Source organism: Aulostomus chinensis, chromosome 24 (assembly GCF_037954235.1).
Source record: "Aulostomus chinensis isolate RoL2024-O1b breed Wild chromosome 24, RoL_Achi_v1.0, whole genome shotgun sequence".
NCBI classification, from domain to species: domain Eukaryota; kingdom Metazoa; phylum Chordata; class Actinopteri; order Syngnathiformes; family Aulostomidae; genus Aulostomus; species Aulostomus chinensis.
This window is the reverse complement of record NC_141343.1, coordinates 16,478,700-16,496,172: the sequence shown is the minus strand read 5'-3', so window position 1 is coordinate 16,496,172 and position 17,473 is coordinate 16,478,700. Positions and strand designations below refer to the sequence as shown.

Here is a 17,473-nt window from a genome sequence, read left to right as displayed (position 1 = left end):
AGCTCTGCGTGACTCCTCCAGATGTCCCCACTGAGCTCTGCGTGGCTCCTCTAGATGTCCCTACTGAGCTCTGCGTGGCTCCTCTACGTGGCACCGTTGAGCTCTGCGTGGCTCCTCTAGATGTCCCTACTGAGCTCTGCGTGGCTCCTCTAGATGTCCCTACTGAGCTCTGCGTGGCTCCTCTAGATGTCCCTACTGAGCTCTGCGTGGCTCCTCTAGATGTCCCTACTGAGCTCTGCGTGGCTCCTCTAGATGTCCCTACTGAGCTCTGCGTGGCTCCTCTAGATGTCCCTACTGAGCTCTGCGTGGCTCCTCTAGATGTCCCTACTGAGCTCTGCGTGGCTCCTCTAGATGTCCCTACTGAGCTCTGCGTGGCTCCTCTAGATGTCCCTACTGAGCTCTGCGTGGCTCCTCTAGATGTCCCTACTGAGCTCTGCGTGGCTCCTCTAGATGTCCCTACTGAGCTCTGCGTGGCTCCTCTAGATGTCCCTACTGAGCTCTGCGTGGCTCCTCTACGTGGCACCGTTGAGCTCTGCGTGGCTCCTCTAGATGTCCCTACTGAGCTCTGCGTGGCTCCTCTAGATGTCCCTACTGAGCTCTGCGTGGCTCCTCCAGATGTCCCTACTGAGCTCTGCGTGGCTCCTCCAGATGTCCCTACTGAGCTCTGCGTGACTCCTCCAGATGTCCCCACTGAGCTCTGCGTGGCTCCTCTAGATGTCCCTACTGAGCTCTGCGTGGCTCCTCTACGTGGCACCGTTGAGCTCTGCGTGGCTCCTCTAGATGTCCCTACTGAGCTCTGCGTGGCTCCTCTAGATGTCCCTACTGAGCTCTGCGTGGCTCCTCTAGATGTCCCTACTGAGCTCTGCGTGGCTCCTCTACGTGGCACCGTTGAGCTCTGCGTGGCTCCTCTACGTGGCACCGTTGAGCTCCGCGTGGCTCCTCTACGTGGCACCGTTGAGCTCTGCGTGGCTCCTCTACGTGGCACCGTTGAGCTCTGCGTGGCTCCTCTAGATGTCCCTACTGAGCTCTGCGTGGCTCCTCTAGATGTCCCTACTGAGCTCTGCGTGGCTCCTCTAGATGTCCCTACTGAGCTCTGCGTGGCTCCTCTAGATGTCCCTACTGAGCTCTGCGTGGCTCCTCTAGATGTCCCTACTGAGCTCTGCGTGGCTCCTCTACGCGGCACCGTTGAGCTCTGCGTGGCTCCTCTACGCGGCACCGTTGAGCTCTGCGTGGCTTCTCTACGTGGCACCGTTGAGCTCTGCTGCTCTACACGGCACTGTGTAATTGGAACCCTGGTTGAGACTAAAATTCTTGACAGAGTCCAGACGGGAGGTTTTATTATTCTGAGGTTTCTTAATCAGAGGAAATGATTAATGACGAATTGTAATCGAACTATTTAACTACAGGAAGTGAGTCCAGCCTTAGCGTCTTTGTTGTTTGGCTCTACTTGGCACATGTTCTGGGCGTAGCCGAAGCATTTTCCTCTCAAACTCTGGGATTCTTGGGGCATTTTACGTGATTTGTTATGATTTTTTTTTAAGTTCTGGGTGATCGGCACAACTACTGTAGATATGTGAGAAATTAACAGCTTATGAAGTGAAATTGAAGCACACGCTTGACTCCATCACGTGGTTTTCGGTTTTGCCGGGGTCCTTCCCCGCTGGTGTAAATACTTGTGGACTGTACAGAATGATGGATTTTCCCCTCGTGGCTGATTAACGTCCAAACCTGCTGACTGTGAACCGTTGCACTACGTTGTACTGATGTCCTGCCACTGCTCCCATGTTGACTCTTCTGTCGAGTGGCTTGTTGTTTTTTTTTTGTACGTTGTGAAACAAAGTTTTAACAAAGATGTCGGACTCCTGTTTCTCTTCATTTTGAAGCCGTCAGTGACGGGATCGTTACCAGTGTTGTTTTTAGACTCGCCAGTGCCAGAGATGGTTTTATTACCACTGTGACTCCACGTTGCTCTGAACAGTCGACATTTTAACGCCTGAAACAACTCCGGCAGCGACCCTCAAAGCACCTGATAGGTCTCCACACCTGTGTGGCCGTTTGTCTAAAGAAATGCTGGACGGGAGAAAATCCATTTTTCATAGTATGAATGTTTGTTTTTTTTGGTTGTAATGCAAATTCACAGGAAAACCACAGGAGCAACCCATCAGGAGTCGGCTGTCTGCTCTCAAGGTTCTGCCTGTGGAATGTGGAATGTTTTCGTACCTCTTCTGTGGATGCGACCGTTGTTGACTTATCATATTAGCAACTGCAGTGTGATTCTCCAACTGTGGGCTAATGATGCTAGAAGGATGCTAGTTAGCCAGATAAACTTGGCATATGGATTTGATTTGAACATTTGATGTCATTGTAAAAATACAATAATAATCGCTACGTACTGATGGTTCCGACACATTGTGTCCTTCATGTTTTAAGATCTTTCTTGTACTTCTCTAAAAGAAAATCTCCTTGAAAAAGATGAGCTTACTTTGAAAACATTATCGGCCCACTAGAGGGCGCTCATGGCCCACCTTTGGTCGCAGCGGTTGAGGAAAAATTCAGATAAACCATACAAGCAAAATAAATACAGCGTAAAGTTAAATGCATAAATAGAAGCCTTGGTAGTCTATTATCATTGTTATTATTATCTATTTATTATGATTATTCGTGTTAATAACAAGGACCAACCCGGTGAACTGCCCTCCTGAATTATATGAAATAACCAGCAGGCGAAGCGACATTTCCCCATACAGGCCTCTTCCTGCCGCCGTGTCTCCTTTAACACCCTGAAAACAGTCTGAGAGGAAAACTGCCCTTGGGAGGACCCGTTTGTTGGTTTATCAGCTGTACGTGCACCGTGTCGCTGGCGCTCCCCCTGCTGCTGCTGCTGCTGACCTGCAGCTGCCTGGCGGCTCAGCACCTGGGGACGGTGCTGACCTCCTACCTCAGAATCACCCACTCTGGTCCTCTGGTGAGTACGGGTGGTTTCTTGACAGCTTCTGGAAGCTAAATACTGAAACCCTCAGCAACATCTGTTAGAGGGCGTGTGTAAAATAGTAAAGAGACATGAAATGATAGGATGAAACTGAAAAATGTTAGCATTCAGGGTTCATAAGGTCATGAAGAACCTGGAACATTTGGCAATTTGAAAAGAATCATTTCAAGGCCTGGAAAAGTTGTAGAAGTCCTGGAACTCCTTGATAAACACCTTAATATGTGAGTAGGTTCAGTTTAGGAGCCACGAAGGAAATAGTGGCTGTGATTTTTTTTTATCTGTTAACTTTAAGTTTTTTTTTTTTTTTTTTTATTAAATCACAAAGTGTAACAATACAGTTGGTTAATATGCTGGTAATTTCAAGTTAGGGACATCCAGAAGTTGTTTTCTAAGTTGTTAGCACAAACTAATTTCATCGGTGTGCTTCTGTGTTAGCAATTTAAAAATGACCAGCTGGAGCTGAGAGTGCAGGTCTGGAACATCAGGGTTTATGTCAGTTGTCGTCTCTGGCACTTCGAAAGTTGTCATCACCTAAGGAAAAAGTTTCAAGTCCAATAAGGAAACATGGAATAAATTTAAATCCAAAGCAGTGAATCAGGAAGGGGTGCAGGATCCACTGGCTGATTAGGGAAGGATGCCAAACAAGGGGATGACCTCTGGTGTCTGACAGCATCTGGTAGTGAGGGAGGCATGGTTGTGACAGAGCGCCCTCTCCTACCCATTCGTCAAGGTGCGGACTCCAGATGTCCCACCCTCAGGACTCAGGATAGGGTGCAGTCAGTGGAGACTCAGGTTAGGGTGCAGTCACTGGAGACTCAGGATAGGGTGCAGTCACCGGAGACTCAGGTTAGGGTCCAGTCACTGGAGACTCAGGTTAGGGTCCAGTCAGTGGAGACTCAGGTTAGGGTGCAGTCACTGGAGACTCAGGTCAGGGTGCAGTCACCGGAGACTCAGGTTAGGGTCCAGTCACCGGAGACTCAGGTTAGGGTCCAGTCACCGGAGACTCAGGTTAGGGTGCAGTCACCGGAGACTCAGGTTAGGGTGCAGTCACCGGAGACTCAGGTTAGGGTCCAGTCACCGGAGACTCAGGTTAGGGTGCAGTCACTGGAGACTCAGGTTAGGGTGCAGTCACCGGAGACTCAGGTTAGGGTCCAGTCACCGGAGACTCAGGTTAGGGTCCAGTCACTGGAGACTCAGTTTAGGGTCCAGTCACTGGAGACTCAGGTTAGGGTGCAGTCACCGGAGACTCAGGTTAGGGTGCAGTCACCGGAGACTCAGGTTAGGGTCCAGTCACTGGAGACTCAGTTTAGGGTCCAGTCACTGGAGACTCAGGTTAGGGTGCAGTCACCGGAGACTCAGGTTAGGGTCCAGTCACCGGAGACTCAGGTTAGGGTGCAGTCACCGGAGACTCAGGTTAGGGTCCAGTCACCGGAGACTCAGGTTAGGGTCCAGTCACCGGAGACTCAGGTTAGGGTGCAGTCACCGGAGACTCAGGTTAGGGTCCAGTCACCGGAGACTCAGGTTAGGGTGCAGTCACCGGAGACTCAGGTTAGGGTCCAGTCACTGGAGACTCAGTTTAGGGTCCAGTCACTGGAGACTCAGGTTAGGGTGCAGTCACTGGAGACTCAGGTTAGGGTCCAGTCACCGGAGACTCAGGTTAGGGTCCAGTCACCGGAGACTCAGGTTAGGGTCCAGTCACCGGAGACTCAGGTTAGGGTGCAGTCACTGGAGACTCAGTTTAGGGTCCAGTCACTGGAGACTCAGTTTAGGGTCCAGTCACTGGAGACTCAGTTTAGGGTCCAGTCACTGGAGACTCAGTTTAGGGTCCAGTCACTGGAGACTCAGTTTAGGGTCCAGTCACTGGAGACTCAGTTTAGGGTCCAGTCACTGGAGACTCAGTTTAGGGTCCAGTCACTGGAGACTCAGTTTAGGGTCCAGTCACTGGAGACTCAGTTTAGGGTCCAGTCACTGGAGACTCAGTTTAGGGTCCAGTCACTGGAGACTCAGTTTAGGGTGTCAAGCACCATCGACATGGATAGAAGACAAGAGTGGTGTCAAACTGAGTTGATCCCCGTTTGGCACGGCAACACGACCGTCTCCGAGCTGGGGTGAGTGCACACTGCCAACATTCTGTAGAATAAATCGAGGTGTTCACAGTAACCTGGAGAACGCAGGTAGGAGGCTCGTAGCTGACTCTCCAATGACCCTCTACCAAAGCTTTGATGGTGGTGAATGGTTAGCAAACAACTAACTGCCATCTCACAATGGAGTTCCACGACGCTGGTAGACCTGAGAATCCGGTCCGACACGGGCCAAGCCAACAGATCACCTCAGACCACCACCCTGCCAGTGTTGAGGTCAGTCTAGACCCCCCACAAAGGAAAGGCCAGCTGGACAGTCTTGATCTGTCATTACCCAGAGCTTGTGACCAAACACAACGATTGAATAAGTCGGATGGTAAATTATTCGCTTCTGCTTCCAGACTTGAGCTGGATCTGGTGGACAGAACACCAAACATGCAATTTGATGTGCTATGATTTATCCACCCTGACCTTAAATGGGTTCTTCCGTGACCAGTTCTAAACCCTTCCACAATGTTTGGTGAAAATCAGCCCCCTGTTTTTTTTGCGTAATCAGGACAGATGGGGTTTGATGATGATTTTATGTTTCCTCAGAGTTCCTTTAACTGTCAGAGAGACTTGAGACTTTTGGCGTTTGATCTGATGGTGACAAGGTGAAGTGCAGATATGAAGGAGAGTCGGTTCTCCACCTCACACCGGTGAGTATCTCTGGTCCACTTTAATCTAGGTTTAACCTCATGTCCCACCAAGTGGACTCTAAAGAGCCTTCAGGTCCTTTGTCCTAACCACAGTCTCAAGTTCAGCCCTTAATTCTGTTCATCTCGTTTGAATTTTTTGACCTTTCGTCTTGTCTTTGTCCTTCTGCAGTTTGGCACTTCGTCATTGCATCCTAACGAAATACATTATGAAGTTGCGTACGCTGTCCAGCTAATGATGGAGGACTTTCCCAGGAAGGACATTACTCTGACGGACGCCAGTGGGGTGCATACAGTGAACGTCACCAACATCAGCAAAAGCCCTGTCCGATTTGTTGTACATGGTGAGAACTCAGTTTTTGACAAACTTGTCGCCTCAAAGGCTGCGGCCGATCATGTTTCCATAGCGACCATGTTTTATGACTTTAAGTTGTTGAAACCCACGGTGACGCTAACTTAGCTTGCTACCAATTCTGACTGGCCGCTTGCTTGGAGTTAAAGGCAATACTCTTCCCAGTATCTAAAAAGGCAAAGTAAAGGTCTCATGGCTCTGGGATGCAAACACGGTGTCCATCAATTTGACCTCATGTTCCGTAAAACCGAGGAAGGAACCTCTGTTTGTTTGGAACGCCTGGTGTGACGGTAGGTACTTAAATGTTAGATCACATAAATGTTAAAAGTGACTTCAGGCCAACACAAAAGTGGAAGAAACAATCTTTTGACTTTGGGTAGGACAAGGTGAACAGTTCAAGATAGTACCCAACCCTGAACCAAATCACCGGGACACCAGAACCAGAACCAGCAGCACCATCTGATCACTGTGAAACCAGCTTTCTCACTTCCAACCAGTGTAAACCTGGCTTTGACGTATACTTGAACTCTGATACTAATGTTGGAGGACTGTGTTTTCGGATATGTTGGGTCTGAGAGCGAGGATCTCCTCCATGTTCCCACTGCCCGACTCCTACATCCAGCACCGCCTCGATCAGGTCCGCCTCCTCTAATCTCTTCACAAATCCTGTCAACATATCAGATTACCACAGAAACACGCCGAGCATGCAGCTCCACCAGTTACCAGGCAGCCTTTGCCTCCAAGTCAGTTTCATGTTCTATATGGAAGTATTTTAGCTTCAGGTGCTCATCAATGACTGGGGGAGGGTCTGGGGTCATGTGACTGAGCTGATACAGACTATGTGATCCTACATTGGTGTTGACTTCCTCCTCCAGGCGAAGGAACTACTGGTGAATTAAGGGCTGCCAGCAAACCTCTCTCTGACCCTCGTGAGCAGCGTGACACGGACCACTGGGAACACGGCGCCACCTGCTGGAGGACCTTGACCATCCATTAACATGGCTTTGCCACCTCCTGTGGCTCCAGTCTTCAACAGTACCTGGGTATCTCCTAATGAATGTAAGATGTCCTCCAATGAATTTGAACGTTGAATTCATGGTCATACCGGTAAGAATATGACCGAGAAGTTTCCCTGAACGTAATTGCAGTTCTATGAGTATTTGGGGAAGTCTGTCGTTACACTGTAGGTGTGATGTTACACCAACTTTGAGAGAAATTCTCATGATCATCCCCAAGGAGAGATTCATGCTGGTTAGCTTAGCACAATGGGTGGTAGTGGGTAAAAGTGTTAGCATCAGCTAGCTCAGGTCCAGGCTAGTTAGCTTAGCCCAATGGCTGGTAGTGGGTGGGAAGTGTTAGCATCAGCTAGCTCAGGTCCAGGATGCTGGTGTGTCCAGCAGGAATCCTCCTCCTCCTCATCATCAGTAGCAGCAGTCGCTCTTCTAGTCCTCAACAAACCTTTGGTTCTGTTGACCCAAGTTCCAATGGAGCTTTGGAGGTGCTGCGTCAAATCACTGCTCCCAGTCAGGAAAGTAGTTCCGGCTACGTGTCTGATTCTACCACTACAACGTCTCCTCATGTTAAACTGGTATTCATCACCAAGGTTACACACAACCCTCCTGATATTAATGCAGGCAGAGACGGAGCTACGCTAACACTTCCCACCTACTACCACTAACCCTTTGAATAAACTTTAATAAACTTATCTGCTGAAAAATCACTAAACATTATGATCCGTCTTAAATAAACAGCTGCCTTGTATTGCTGTTGGTCGGTTTCTCTTCACCCTCTAGCCAACTAAACAACAAATTTGTAGTAAAATCCAACACAAGACAAAAGCAGGCGGTGGAGATTAAAAGATGCATGTTTTACTTCCAGTTGAAGGAGCCGCAGCAGCACACGTCAAGAGGAATAACACACAGGTCACAAGATAGCAACACAAATAAAACATCAGTGGGTTGTAAACTTGTTTATCATGACGCAACATGATAAGAAACGTAGTTGGTTTCATGACGGGCGAGAAAACGACGACGTCAGCCAACCAGCCGGAACATGACTTTGATCTGTGTGACCCTTTAGAGACGTTTGTGTTTGCCAATCAAACGTTTCATTGGTTCAATATTCACAGGATTTCATGTACTTTTACCGCTATGTGCTAAGGGTGACCAACTACTGCAAATCTGTAGTCATCAGGATTTTCGTGGCAGGCATGGCTGCGGTTCCACCTGCTGCCCACAGAGGTCAGTAAAGCTCACGTAATCGTGTCTAAATGAAGGAAAGTTGATTGGCTGGTTGCTCAGTGTTTATTTCAGGCCTTCTTTGTATTTGTACACACATTCCTTCTCGCTGTCACGTGAAACAGCAAACGGGGTGCGCTTGTTTCCTCTATCGGACGTGAGGAAGCAACTGTGTCGGCAACCGAAACAAGCGCACCCCGTAGATCAGCTGATACAAAGAAGAAAATGACAGATCAACTGCATTTGAGTTAAACAAGCAAGCCAGTACCCTGATAGTCCACACACACACACACACACACACACACACACACTTGTTCTCAGGTGTGAGGTGCACCAGGTAAGATGGGGGACTTTAACACAGAAGGCAATGGAAGTCCGTTTCCCCCCAAACGTCCATGACTCCACCTGCCGCACCTGATGACACCTGTAAACATTTCCAGTCCGGTTTTATCCAGATTGAGATAGAAAAACAATAAATTGCACAGAATTGCAGTAACTGTCCCTTCAGGAGAATTGCACATCATCGATATAAAACTTCATATGTTCACCTGCGGAAGCAAGGTGAGGATGAGTCCACCTGCTGGGAGAGCCGTTGCCACGGTTACAAGAAACACAACCGTCCACAACCCCACAGAAATAAGGCCGCGTTCACACACATTTCAAGAACAGTAACTGCAGATTTCAGAAGTCAAAGGTCATTCATAACAAAATGATGACAAATAGTTGTAGTATTACAAGAATGTAGTAATGTGATGGTTCTTGTAATACTACCTTTTCATCATTTTCTACTTGGTTGCTGTACTTCTACATCATCGACTTCTCCAGAGCTCAGGATTTTTTCTGCATATTTCACAATTTTTTACTTTTGAGGGGAACAGAGAACCCTAAAGAAACCTTAATTCTTTTAGGCCATCCACCCATCCATCCATCCACCCATCCATCCATCCATTCATCCACCCACCCATCCATCCATTCATCCACCCATCCATTCATCCACCCATCCATCCACCCATCCATTATCCATCCATCCATTCATCCATCCATTCATCCACCCACCCATCCATCCATCCATCCACCCATCCATTCATCCACCCACCCATCCATCCATCCATCCACCCATCCATTCATCCACCCATCCATCCATCCATTCATCCACCCATCCATTCATCCACCCACCCATCCATCATCCATCCATCCATCATCCATCCCTCCATGTTCCCCCTCTCCTCCTGTTCAGGGTGGTGGGGGTGGAGCCTATCCCAGCAGCCTTCCCCCTGGACAGGTCACCAGTCCATGGCAGGGCCAACACATAGAGACAGACAACCATTGGCTCTCCCAGCCACGCCTACGGTCAATTTAGAGTCTGGATTAACCTGGTCCCTCTTGATGTCTTTGGACTGTGGGAGAACCATAAATAATCAATATTGCAGTCGCACCTTGTCTGCTCATGCTATGCTAACACTATTAGCGTGAGAGGACCTTTACGAGCGTTTCTCAGAAGCGCTGCTAACGTCTCTCCCGGCCTTCAGTCACTAGAGGGCCATCACGAGTGTCTTGATTTGTGTTGAAAGGCAGATCAACCCGCGTGACTGAGGACGAGATGATTCAAGAAACTTAAACAAGTGACGACGACATCATCATCATCATCATCATCATCATCTCTAGGCTGGCAGCCGTTCTTGTTTAAAGAGCTGAACACCGACGTGAGGAGAATTCCAGCTCAGGAGAGTTCAGCTCAACACAACACACAACTATCACACACAGTGACGGGTGAAGCTGCTTTTCCCACCCGCAGCGAGTCGCTCATGACTCACTGACAGTTGTTCACAGCCATTTGTCAGTTGTGTGGTTTTTTTTTATTAAATTTGTTAAATCATTATTCCAAAAATTTGGAAAGGATAATTTCGTCATCCATTTCACTTAAAAAAAGTGCTAAATCCATTTCAAACAGGGAGAAGCAGAAACTCCTAAGATAGCATTGCTAGCATCGGTCAGGATTAGCATCCTTGCATTAGGGGACATTGTGGAAAACCTCTGTTATACTTTCTGCATCCACAAGGGTCACTGCGATGTAAATTTAATCACCAGAGGGCGTCGCCACGGGTCGTACTGACGTCTCGTACTGACGTCTCGTACGCCAGGTGAGCGCTCGTCTGGATGACGCACTGCTACAAGAGCAGCAAATGTGCTACCAAACCAAAGTAGCATGCTAGTAGACAACCCAATAACATCAAACTCAAGGATTTCCTTGTGTTCTTTTGACTATTTTAGTTAATGTCTTCCTTTTAACTGTTTTAACAAAGATGCACGTTACAGTGTAGCAACTTAAACAGAACTGAAAATGTAACTGGGATGCAAAAGTCCTTCCCAACAGGGCCGCTGGTTTGTTCCTGCATCTGCTGTCTGCATTGCTTCCAATATCATTGGCCGAACCAAACCCAGACAGGCAACTTCACTCGTCACACCAGGACAGGAGGAGAAAACTCCACAGAGTTGTTAAGAACAATAAATAAGTCAAGAAATGTCCCTTCACTGAGATTTAGCAGAATACCGACTGTGTGTGTTGGACTGATGAGCAATAAATAACACTGAATATTCTCTTCATCTCCAAGGATTAAAGCCAGCCTGATGATAACAATCCCTGTGTCTTTTCCTCCCCTCCTGCCCAGATCGCGGTCGGGCTGTCAGTCGGAAAGTGAAACACAGGTTAGTTTGTAGCACAGCTTTAAACCGAACTCAAGAACGAGGAAAAATTAAATAAAACCCACAAAAAAGGGAGAATCTCTCTGAAAATTTCAAACATTGCTGTTTGCTCGTCGTGTTCCGTCACGTCGACGATCGCATCTCTGACTCACAGGACGTTCCGAAGGACAAGTGCCGACATTTGTACAGCTCATTCAATGTTGAAGTTATAACAAAGTAAAAAGTAGAAACCGTAAAGCGTAAGTTGTTTGGTTTAGAGTGAAAATGTTAAGTTTAGGTAGTTAGTTTGAGGATAAAAACAGATACAAATATAGTGGTTTGGTCTGGTGTTTGTACTGAGTTTAGCATTTGGCCCATTTTCTATCTGGGTTTAACGCTCTGTCCACACTCCGACATGTCACCCCACAAACATATCATCTGTTGAGTGGTGCAGGAACAAGCGCTACAACCCGTGTATACGTTAGCATTAGCTTGTGGTTTCAGAACAGCTACTCAGTTCCACACCGGCAGTAAAATCTGTGATTAACACAAGTTGGTGATGTTTTCATGTTTTGCCCCAAAACCATAAAAACATCATTAAACACAGGAATTTTTGAAGCTTTTGTGTTTTTAAAAAAAAATACTGCTGCTAACCATCGGGTTAGCTTGCTAGCTAACGTTAGCTCTCTAGTGCTAAGCGTCACGTTGAGGTTTCAAGCGTCTTCAAATTGGTTGGTGAGTGGAGATGATCTTGATGAACTGAGCCCGGAAGATCAACTCCCCTCAGAGCTGATTTACTGACTCAGTCGACAACGGGGAACATGTCAGATTTTGGTATCAGCCTTAAAAATCCACACCAGGGAACAGCGAATAAATATTAAATACCACATTCAGACGTTAACAAGAACAACAGAATTTGATTCTGTGAAGAAAAATCTGATTTTTCCGTCACCGACAAACGTTCAAAAAGCTCAACAGAGAATATAAAGTCACCTGCCACACAGGAAGTTCACCCCTAATAAATGCCCCTGACTTCCTTTTATGTACAGTTTTTGATGTATTCAGAACCGTTAGCAAAAATACTGGCAAGAAGTCCCCTGAACACACCATGAGCATCACGACCTGCTGCTTTAGTTCCTGCTAGTTTCATAAAAAGCGTCTCTGCTGTCTTAAATCTGACCGCGACTGTTTCCTCATGACCGGGATAGATATTCATATCAAACATTCATAAATTGTCAAATGTAGGATTTTCACGTCAGGTGTCTTTCATGTAAAACTGTATAGAACCTCGTAAAAGAGTCCATGTCAAAATAATTAACAAAAATGGTCGTCTAACTACAGAACAGGACACGAACGGGACCGTCAGTGCTGTTTCCTCAGGACAGGAACGACGGGTCGGCTGTGGTCATGAGTCTGGGGTCTGACACTGAACTACTGACAGGTCACTCACTCACTCACTCACTCACTCACTCCTATTTCAGCCTCCTCCCCTCTCAGTTCCAAAGATAAGACATCATAGTTAGGCAGAAAATTCTCTCTCTCACACACAAATGCACACAAAACTTGGCTTTCCTCGCAGGGGTCAAAGGTCAGACGTCGTAGTCGGGCAGGGCGGAGTAGGCGATGCCGCCGACTGACGGAGGGCTGGAGTGGAGGGGGAGGAGCCAGCAGAAGACCGAACCTGCAGAGAGACGGCGGGTGAAACAACTGCTCTCATCAATGAAGGGGGTCATCAGTGGAACACTGAGGGACGCAAACCTCTTCCAAAGACCTCCCGCAGCAGCGCCAGCTTTGGCTTGCGGGTGTGTGCGGGGTGGTGAGGCGGCTGCAAGGAAGAAGAGGAGGATGAAGACGAAGAGCTTCTGTCCTTTATGATGAGCCGGTTCCTCATCTGTTCAATCGGAGTCTCGTCCGTGATGATGGAGACCAACTGGAGGGAAAAAATGAGGCACAGCTGCTTGAGATCAGAGGTTTTAAAGGAACGACCTCCTCCAGGGAACTGGGGTCAGCGGAACCAAAGGTTTGTTGAGGACTAGAAGAGCGACTGCTGCTACTGATGATGATGAGGAGGAGGATTCCTGCTGGACACACCAGCATCCTGGACCTGAGCTAGCTGATGCTAACACTTCCACCCTCTACCAGCCATTGTGCTAAGCTAACCAGCATCCTAGACCTGAGCTAGCTGATGCTAACACTTCCCACACACTACCAGCCATTGGGCCAAGCTAACTAGCCTGGACCTGAGCTGGTTGATGCTAACACTTCCACCCACTACCAGCCATTGTGCTAAGCTAACCAGCATCCTAGACCTGAGCTAGCTGATGCTAACACTTCCCACACACTACCAGCCATTGGGCCAAGCTAACTAGCCTGGACCTGAGCTGGTTGATGCTAACACTTCCACCCACTACCAGCCATTGGGCTAAGCTAACCAGCATCCTGGACCTGAGCTAGCTGAAGCTAGCACTTCCCACCCACTATAGGACATGGTGCTAAGCTAACTAGCATGAATCTCAACATATGCTAAGCTAACTAGCCTGTGTCTCAGACAAGAAGATAGAGACCCTCCTCCAGGGAGCTGTCTCTGGAGACGCTGGACAGTGAGAGACGGTCTTTGGTTTGGTGAGAAGCAGGTTTGTGTACCTGATCGTAGAAGATGACCATGACGAACACTCCAAACAGCACCGACTCTACCAGCAGGATGATGTAGTGAGCACTGGGAGACAGAAACTTCTGTCATTACTGAGCCCACAAACACACAAACACACAAACACACACACACAGTGGATACTCACACGATCAGGTGCTTGCTGGGCGTCTCCTCAGGATCGCCCTCCCTCTCAGTCCTGATCCGCCACACCCAGGCCGACACCACCAGCACCATGGAGTAGAGGCACGCCATTCCTGAGCGCACCGCCAAACATCACATTTACATCAACACTCACGCCTCCACACACACTCTGTTGTTTAACACAAACGCCATCTTTATTCCTGGTGTACTTTTCCTTGAAGGTGCAGGTACCAGCAGTAGCCAGGGTTACTACTGTGAAGGAAAGCTAGTCACTGCAGTACTTGCACTACTAACTGCCATCGTTTTGCAAGTTAAGTACATTGGAATGTATGCAAGTACATGTCCAAGGCGGGCGCCAGTGTGTTGGAGTCTCTTGTAGTACTCACCGGTGTAGAAGAGGAACTGGATGAAGTACTTCTGGTTGAGCTCTCCTACACAGTTGTTGATCCTTGGAGACACACAAAAGCATGAATGAGAGGTGTGAGGACCCACGAGGGGCACGAGCGCCTCCCTAAGCAGCTCTCACCAGGGACAGTGGTGGTCCATGCGGCGGATGCACCTCTGGCAGACGCGGCAGTGATGCGCCCTGGGAGGCCTGTAGGTTTCACAGCGACTGCACACCGTCCAGCCCTCGCAGCCCTGCAGGACCAGCAGGAGGGACCCCGTCAATCAACCAGAGCCCACACACCGCCACACGCCAAGATTCTGGTGCCACATTTCAGTTTGGGCCACAGCTGATCATGCTAATGTGTGAGCTAACACTCGCTAACGGGCAGGTGTGAGGCTAACGAGGACATGATACCTCAGGGATATCTGCTGAGAAACTTCCTCAAATTTGTCACAAATGTGAACTGGGACCTGAGGATGCACTGAAAAGGCTCTGGGGGTCAAAGGTCACTGTGATAGGCATCATGCTGCTGTGCCTCAAAAAGTTTAGTAGTACTACTACAGTACACTCTGCGGCAGATCCAACTAGTCCCTCTACACCGTTAACGGAGGCTGAACAAGTCAGCAGCTAGCGGGTTAGTACTCCGGAGTTTTTTTGTGATACTACCTAGTATATTATGAGGTATTCGTCTGAGGTGACTCAGTACTTATGGGGTAGGAGAAGTACTCAGGTCATCATGTGCTTGATGATAGGCGTGTGTGAGGGGAGGGGAACGTAGAAGAGGAGCCAGCTTTAACTCCTCGATGGCTTTGATGGAGCAATGCTAACACTTCCCATTCACTATTATTCATTGTGCTAAGCTAACTAGCGTGAGTCTCGATGTTCTTGTCTGCCTCAGAGGACGACGGACAACAATTTCATGAGGATGAGTTCAGCAGCTGCCAGACGGACCAACACCTGACCCAGCTGGAGAAACCAGAACCTCCCAAACACTCACCCGCTCGCTCATCCGCGATGTCTGGGAGCGAAGGTCGGAGAAGTCGATGGCAGTGTCAGGAAGCGGCACCATACCTGCCCGACCCCACACACACACACACACACACACACACACACACACACACAGGTTTACTCTCTTTTATACAGTTTGTGTTCCATCATTCACATTCAGGTGAAAAAAATCAGTAAAGACATGTTCAGGGTCACTGACCAGGGTCGGAAAACACAGCTTTGGAGTGGCAGGCCAGCAGCAGCAGCAGAATCAGGTTGAACACTGAACCATGGAGAGAACACCACACGCTGGAACCGGAGAACACACAGAACCACCTCACTGTTGTAGTACTGGCAGCACTCTACTGCAGTAACCCCGCAACAAAAACCAGGCATTAACTTAAAAATACTTCTGACTGTTTCAGTTTGCGTATTTGTTTATGTTGAGGAAACCAAGAACGCTGACACGGTGACGGGAGAGAGCTGCTCACCAGCAGCCGGGCAGCAAAACGTGAACAAGCAGCGAGTCACACCAGGGACACAGAAACTAGAAAACCACAGACCACACTGATACACCACCCAGCCCTCCATCCTCCACCCATCCCTCCATCAATCCATCCTCCACCCACCCATCCCTCCATCCTCCACCCCTCCTCCACCCATCCCTCCATCCTCCACCCATCACCCACCCACCATCCATCCATCCTCCACCCATCCCTCTATCCATCTATCACCCACCCATCCATCCCTCGTCCATCATTCACCCATCCATCCATCCATCCTCCGTCCTCACGCCTCCCCTCTGATTCACTATAAATATATTTGTATATGTCTCTCCATAACCAATGCTACAACTCAATCATTGAAGAGCTGGTTAATGAATCCATCTTGATCCACCATTTTTGATGTGCCTTTATTTTGAAATTCCCACGGCATGTCCCTTTTAAGATGAATGTTTTGAAAAAGTCTAGCCCCACATGTTCTTATCGTTCATGTTCAGTCTGGGTTTTTAATCCAGCTGAGGAACTCATCATGTAAACAGTCACGGTAAACTGAGGGGTCAGGCTGAAGTGAGTTTGCCCCTCGGAAAATCTTCTAATCGATAAATCGCCCTGTATCGTATCGAGTCTTGGACTCCAGTCCTCCCTGATCCGCTAAACGGGTTGTTGTGGCCGTCATCAACAGCTTTAGCTGGTAAACAAACACACAAACCAACCACGCGCGGTGCTTGTGTGTACAAATACTGTGACCCTCCGGGGTATCCCAGAGTCCTGGTGGCTCCGGATGCGGAGCGACCTGTTAGCTGTTGGATGAATGAGATCGCGGGGCTCCGCGGTCGCCACGGCGGCTCCTGGCGGACCCGGAGCGCGGGTACCCACCTGCCCGAGTACGCGGGGATGAGGACGTACTGGACGACCACGTAGTCCGCGTAGAAGACGCTGAAGTACGTTAGAACCAGGCAGATAACGCCGCAGGGATCTCGCCTACAGCGAAGGGACGCCATCTTCCGCTGGGCTCCGCCCCCCCTTTCCCCGCTTCCGGGGTGACGTCAGACTAGAAATCCACTTTGCTCGGGGAGGGAGAACCTTTAAAGGGCCAGGTCACTGGAACTGAGAAAAAAGAAAAATCCCCACAATTCACCCTTCTGTTGTCCAATTCTTCCACTGAATGCGCGCATATACTTGTGTATATTTGTACATAAACATGCAGATAGAAATTGGTTCCTCTCTGCACTTTGTAAAGAACAAAACAGAAGGAACAATAAAAACACTGGCGTTCCGGGCTGCACTCGGAATGAAGAAGATTGAAAAACACGAAAAAGACCAACCAACCGGTGTCTTCGCCGTAGCAGCTACGGCTTTTATCTGAGTTCGTCCCCGCACTTTGATGGACTTCTGGTCAAAAGCTTGAACTCGCCCCTGCAGGTCCAGTAATCTGACTGGGATGTAACTGGTTCCCACCGATTAGTTTGGTCGACTAACTTATCACAAGTGGGAACCAGCCGTTGTGGGAACCAGTTACATCCTTTACTCCAGTAGTTGTGGTCTGAAAAATCGGTTATCCCACAAGGTGAGGAAATATATAATTATACAAAATATCTGAAATATAATTAATTCAATTTAATTAAATAAAACTGTACATAGTAATAATATACCTCTAATAATACTACTATAACAAGAAAATACATCTGTATGTATTTACTAGATAGACCGGTAGAAGCCACCAGGGGGCGGCAGGCGTCCGGGTGAGTGACGTAGTATGCCCCCGCCC

At 48.5% G+C, this 17,473-nt stretch overlaps 1 protein-coding gene and 1 long non-coding RNA gene across 3 annotated transcripts; one reads left to right on the top strand and one right to left on the bottom strand.

Moving 5' to 3' along the window:
* Positions 1 to 5,427: 5,427 nt before the first annotated feature.
* Positions 5,428 to 7,756, top strand: LOC147238951 (uncharacterized). Its single transcript, XR_015111841.1, has 3 exons — positions 5,428 to 5,768; positions 5,938 to 6,109; positions 6,993 to 7,756. It is a non-coding gene; the product is annotated as an uncharacterized LOC147238951 (long non-coding RNA).
* A 1,743-nt stretch (positions 7,757 to 9,499) lies between these two features.
* LOC147238950 (palmitoyltransferase ZDHHC3) lies at positions 9,500 to 16,730 on the bottom strand. 2 transcript variants are annotated; one of them, XM_086197845.1, is made up of 9 exons: positions 16,582 to 16,730; positions 15,423 to 15,511; positions 15,213 to 15,286; positions 14,354 to 14,466; positions 14,214 to 14,275; positions 13,832 to 13,940; positions 13,680 to 13,752; positions 12,795 to 12,966; positions 9,500 to 12,717 (listed from the first exon to the last, which is right to left on the bottom strand). In XM_086197845.1, exons 1-9 carry the CDS (start codon positions 16,704 to 16,706, stop codon positions 12,626 to 12,628), a joined length of 909 nt encoding a protein of 302 aa, XP_086053971.1. In that variant the 5' UTR covers positions 16,707 to 16,730; the 3' UTR covers positions 9,500 to 12,625. The 2 variants fall into 2 exon arrangements, with proteins under 2 accessions (XP_086053971.1, XP_086053972.1); XM_086197846.1 differs by having other exon boundaries at positions 16,612 to 16,715.
* Between the last annotated feature and the right edge of the window lie 743 nt (positions 16,731 to 17,473).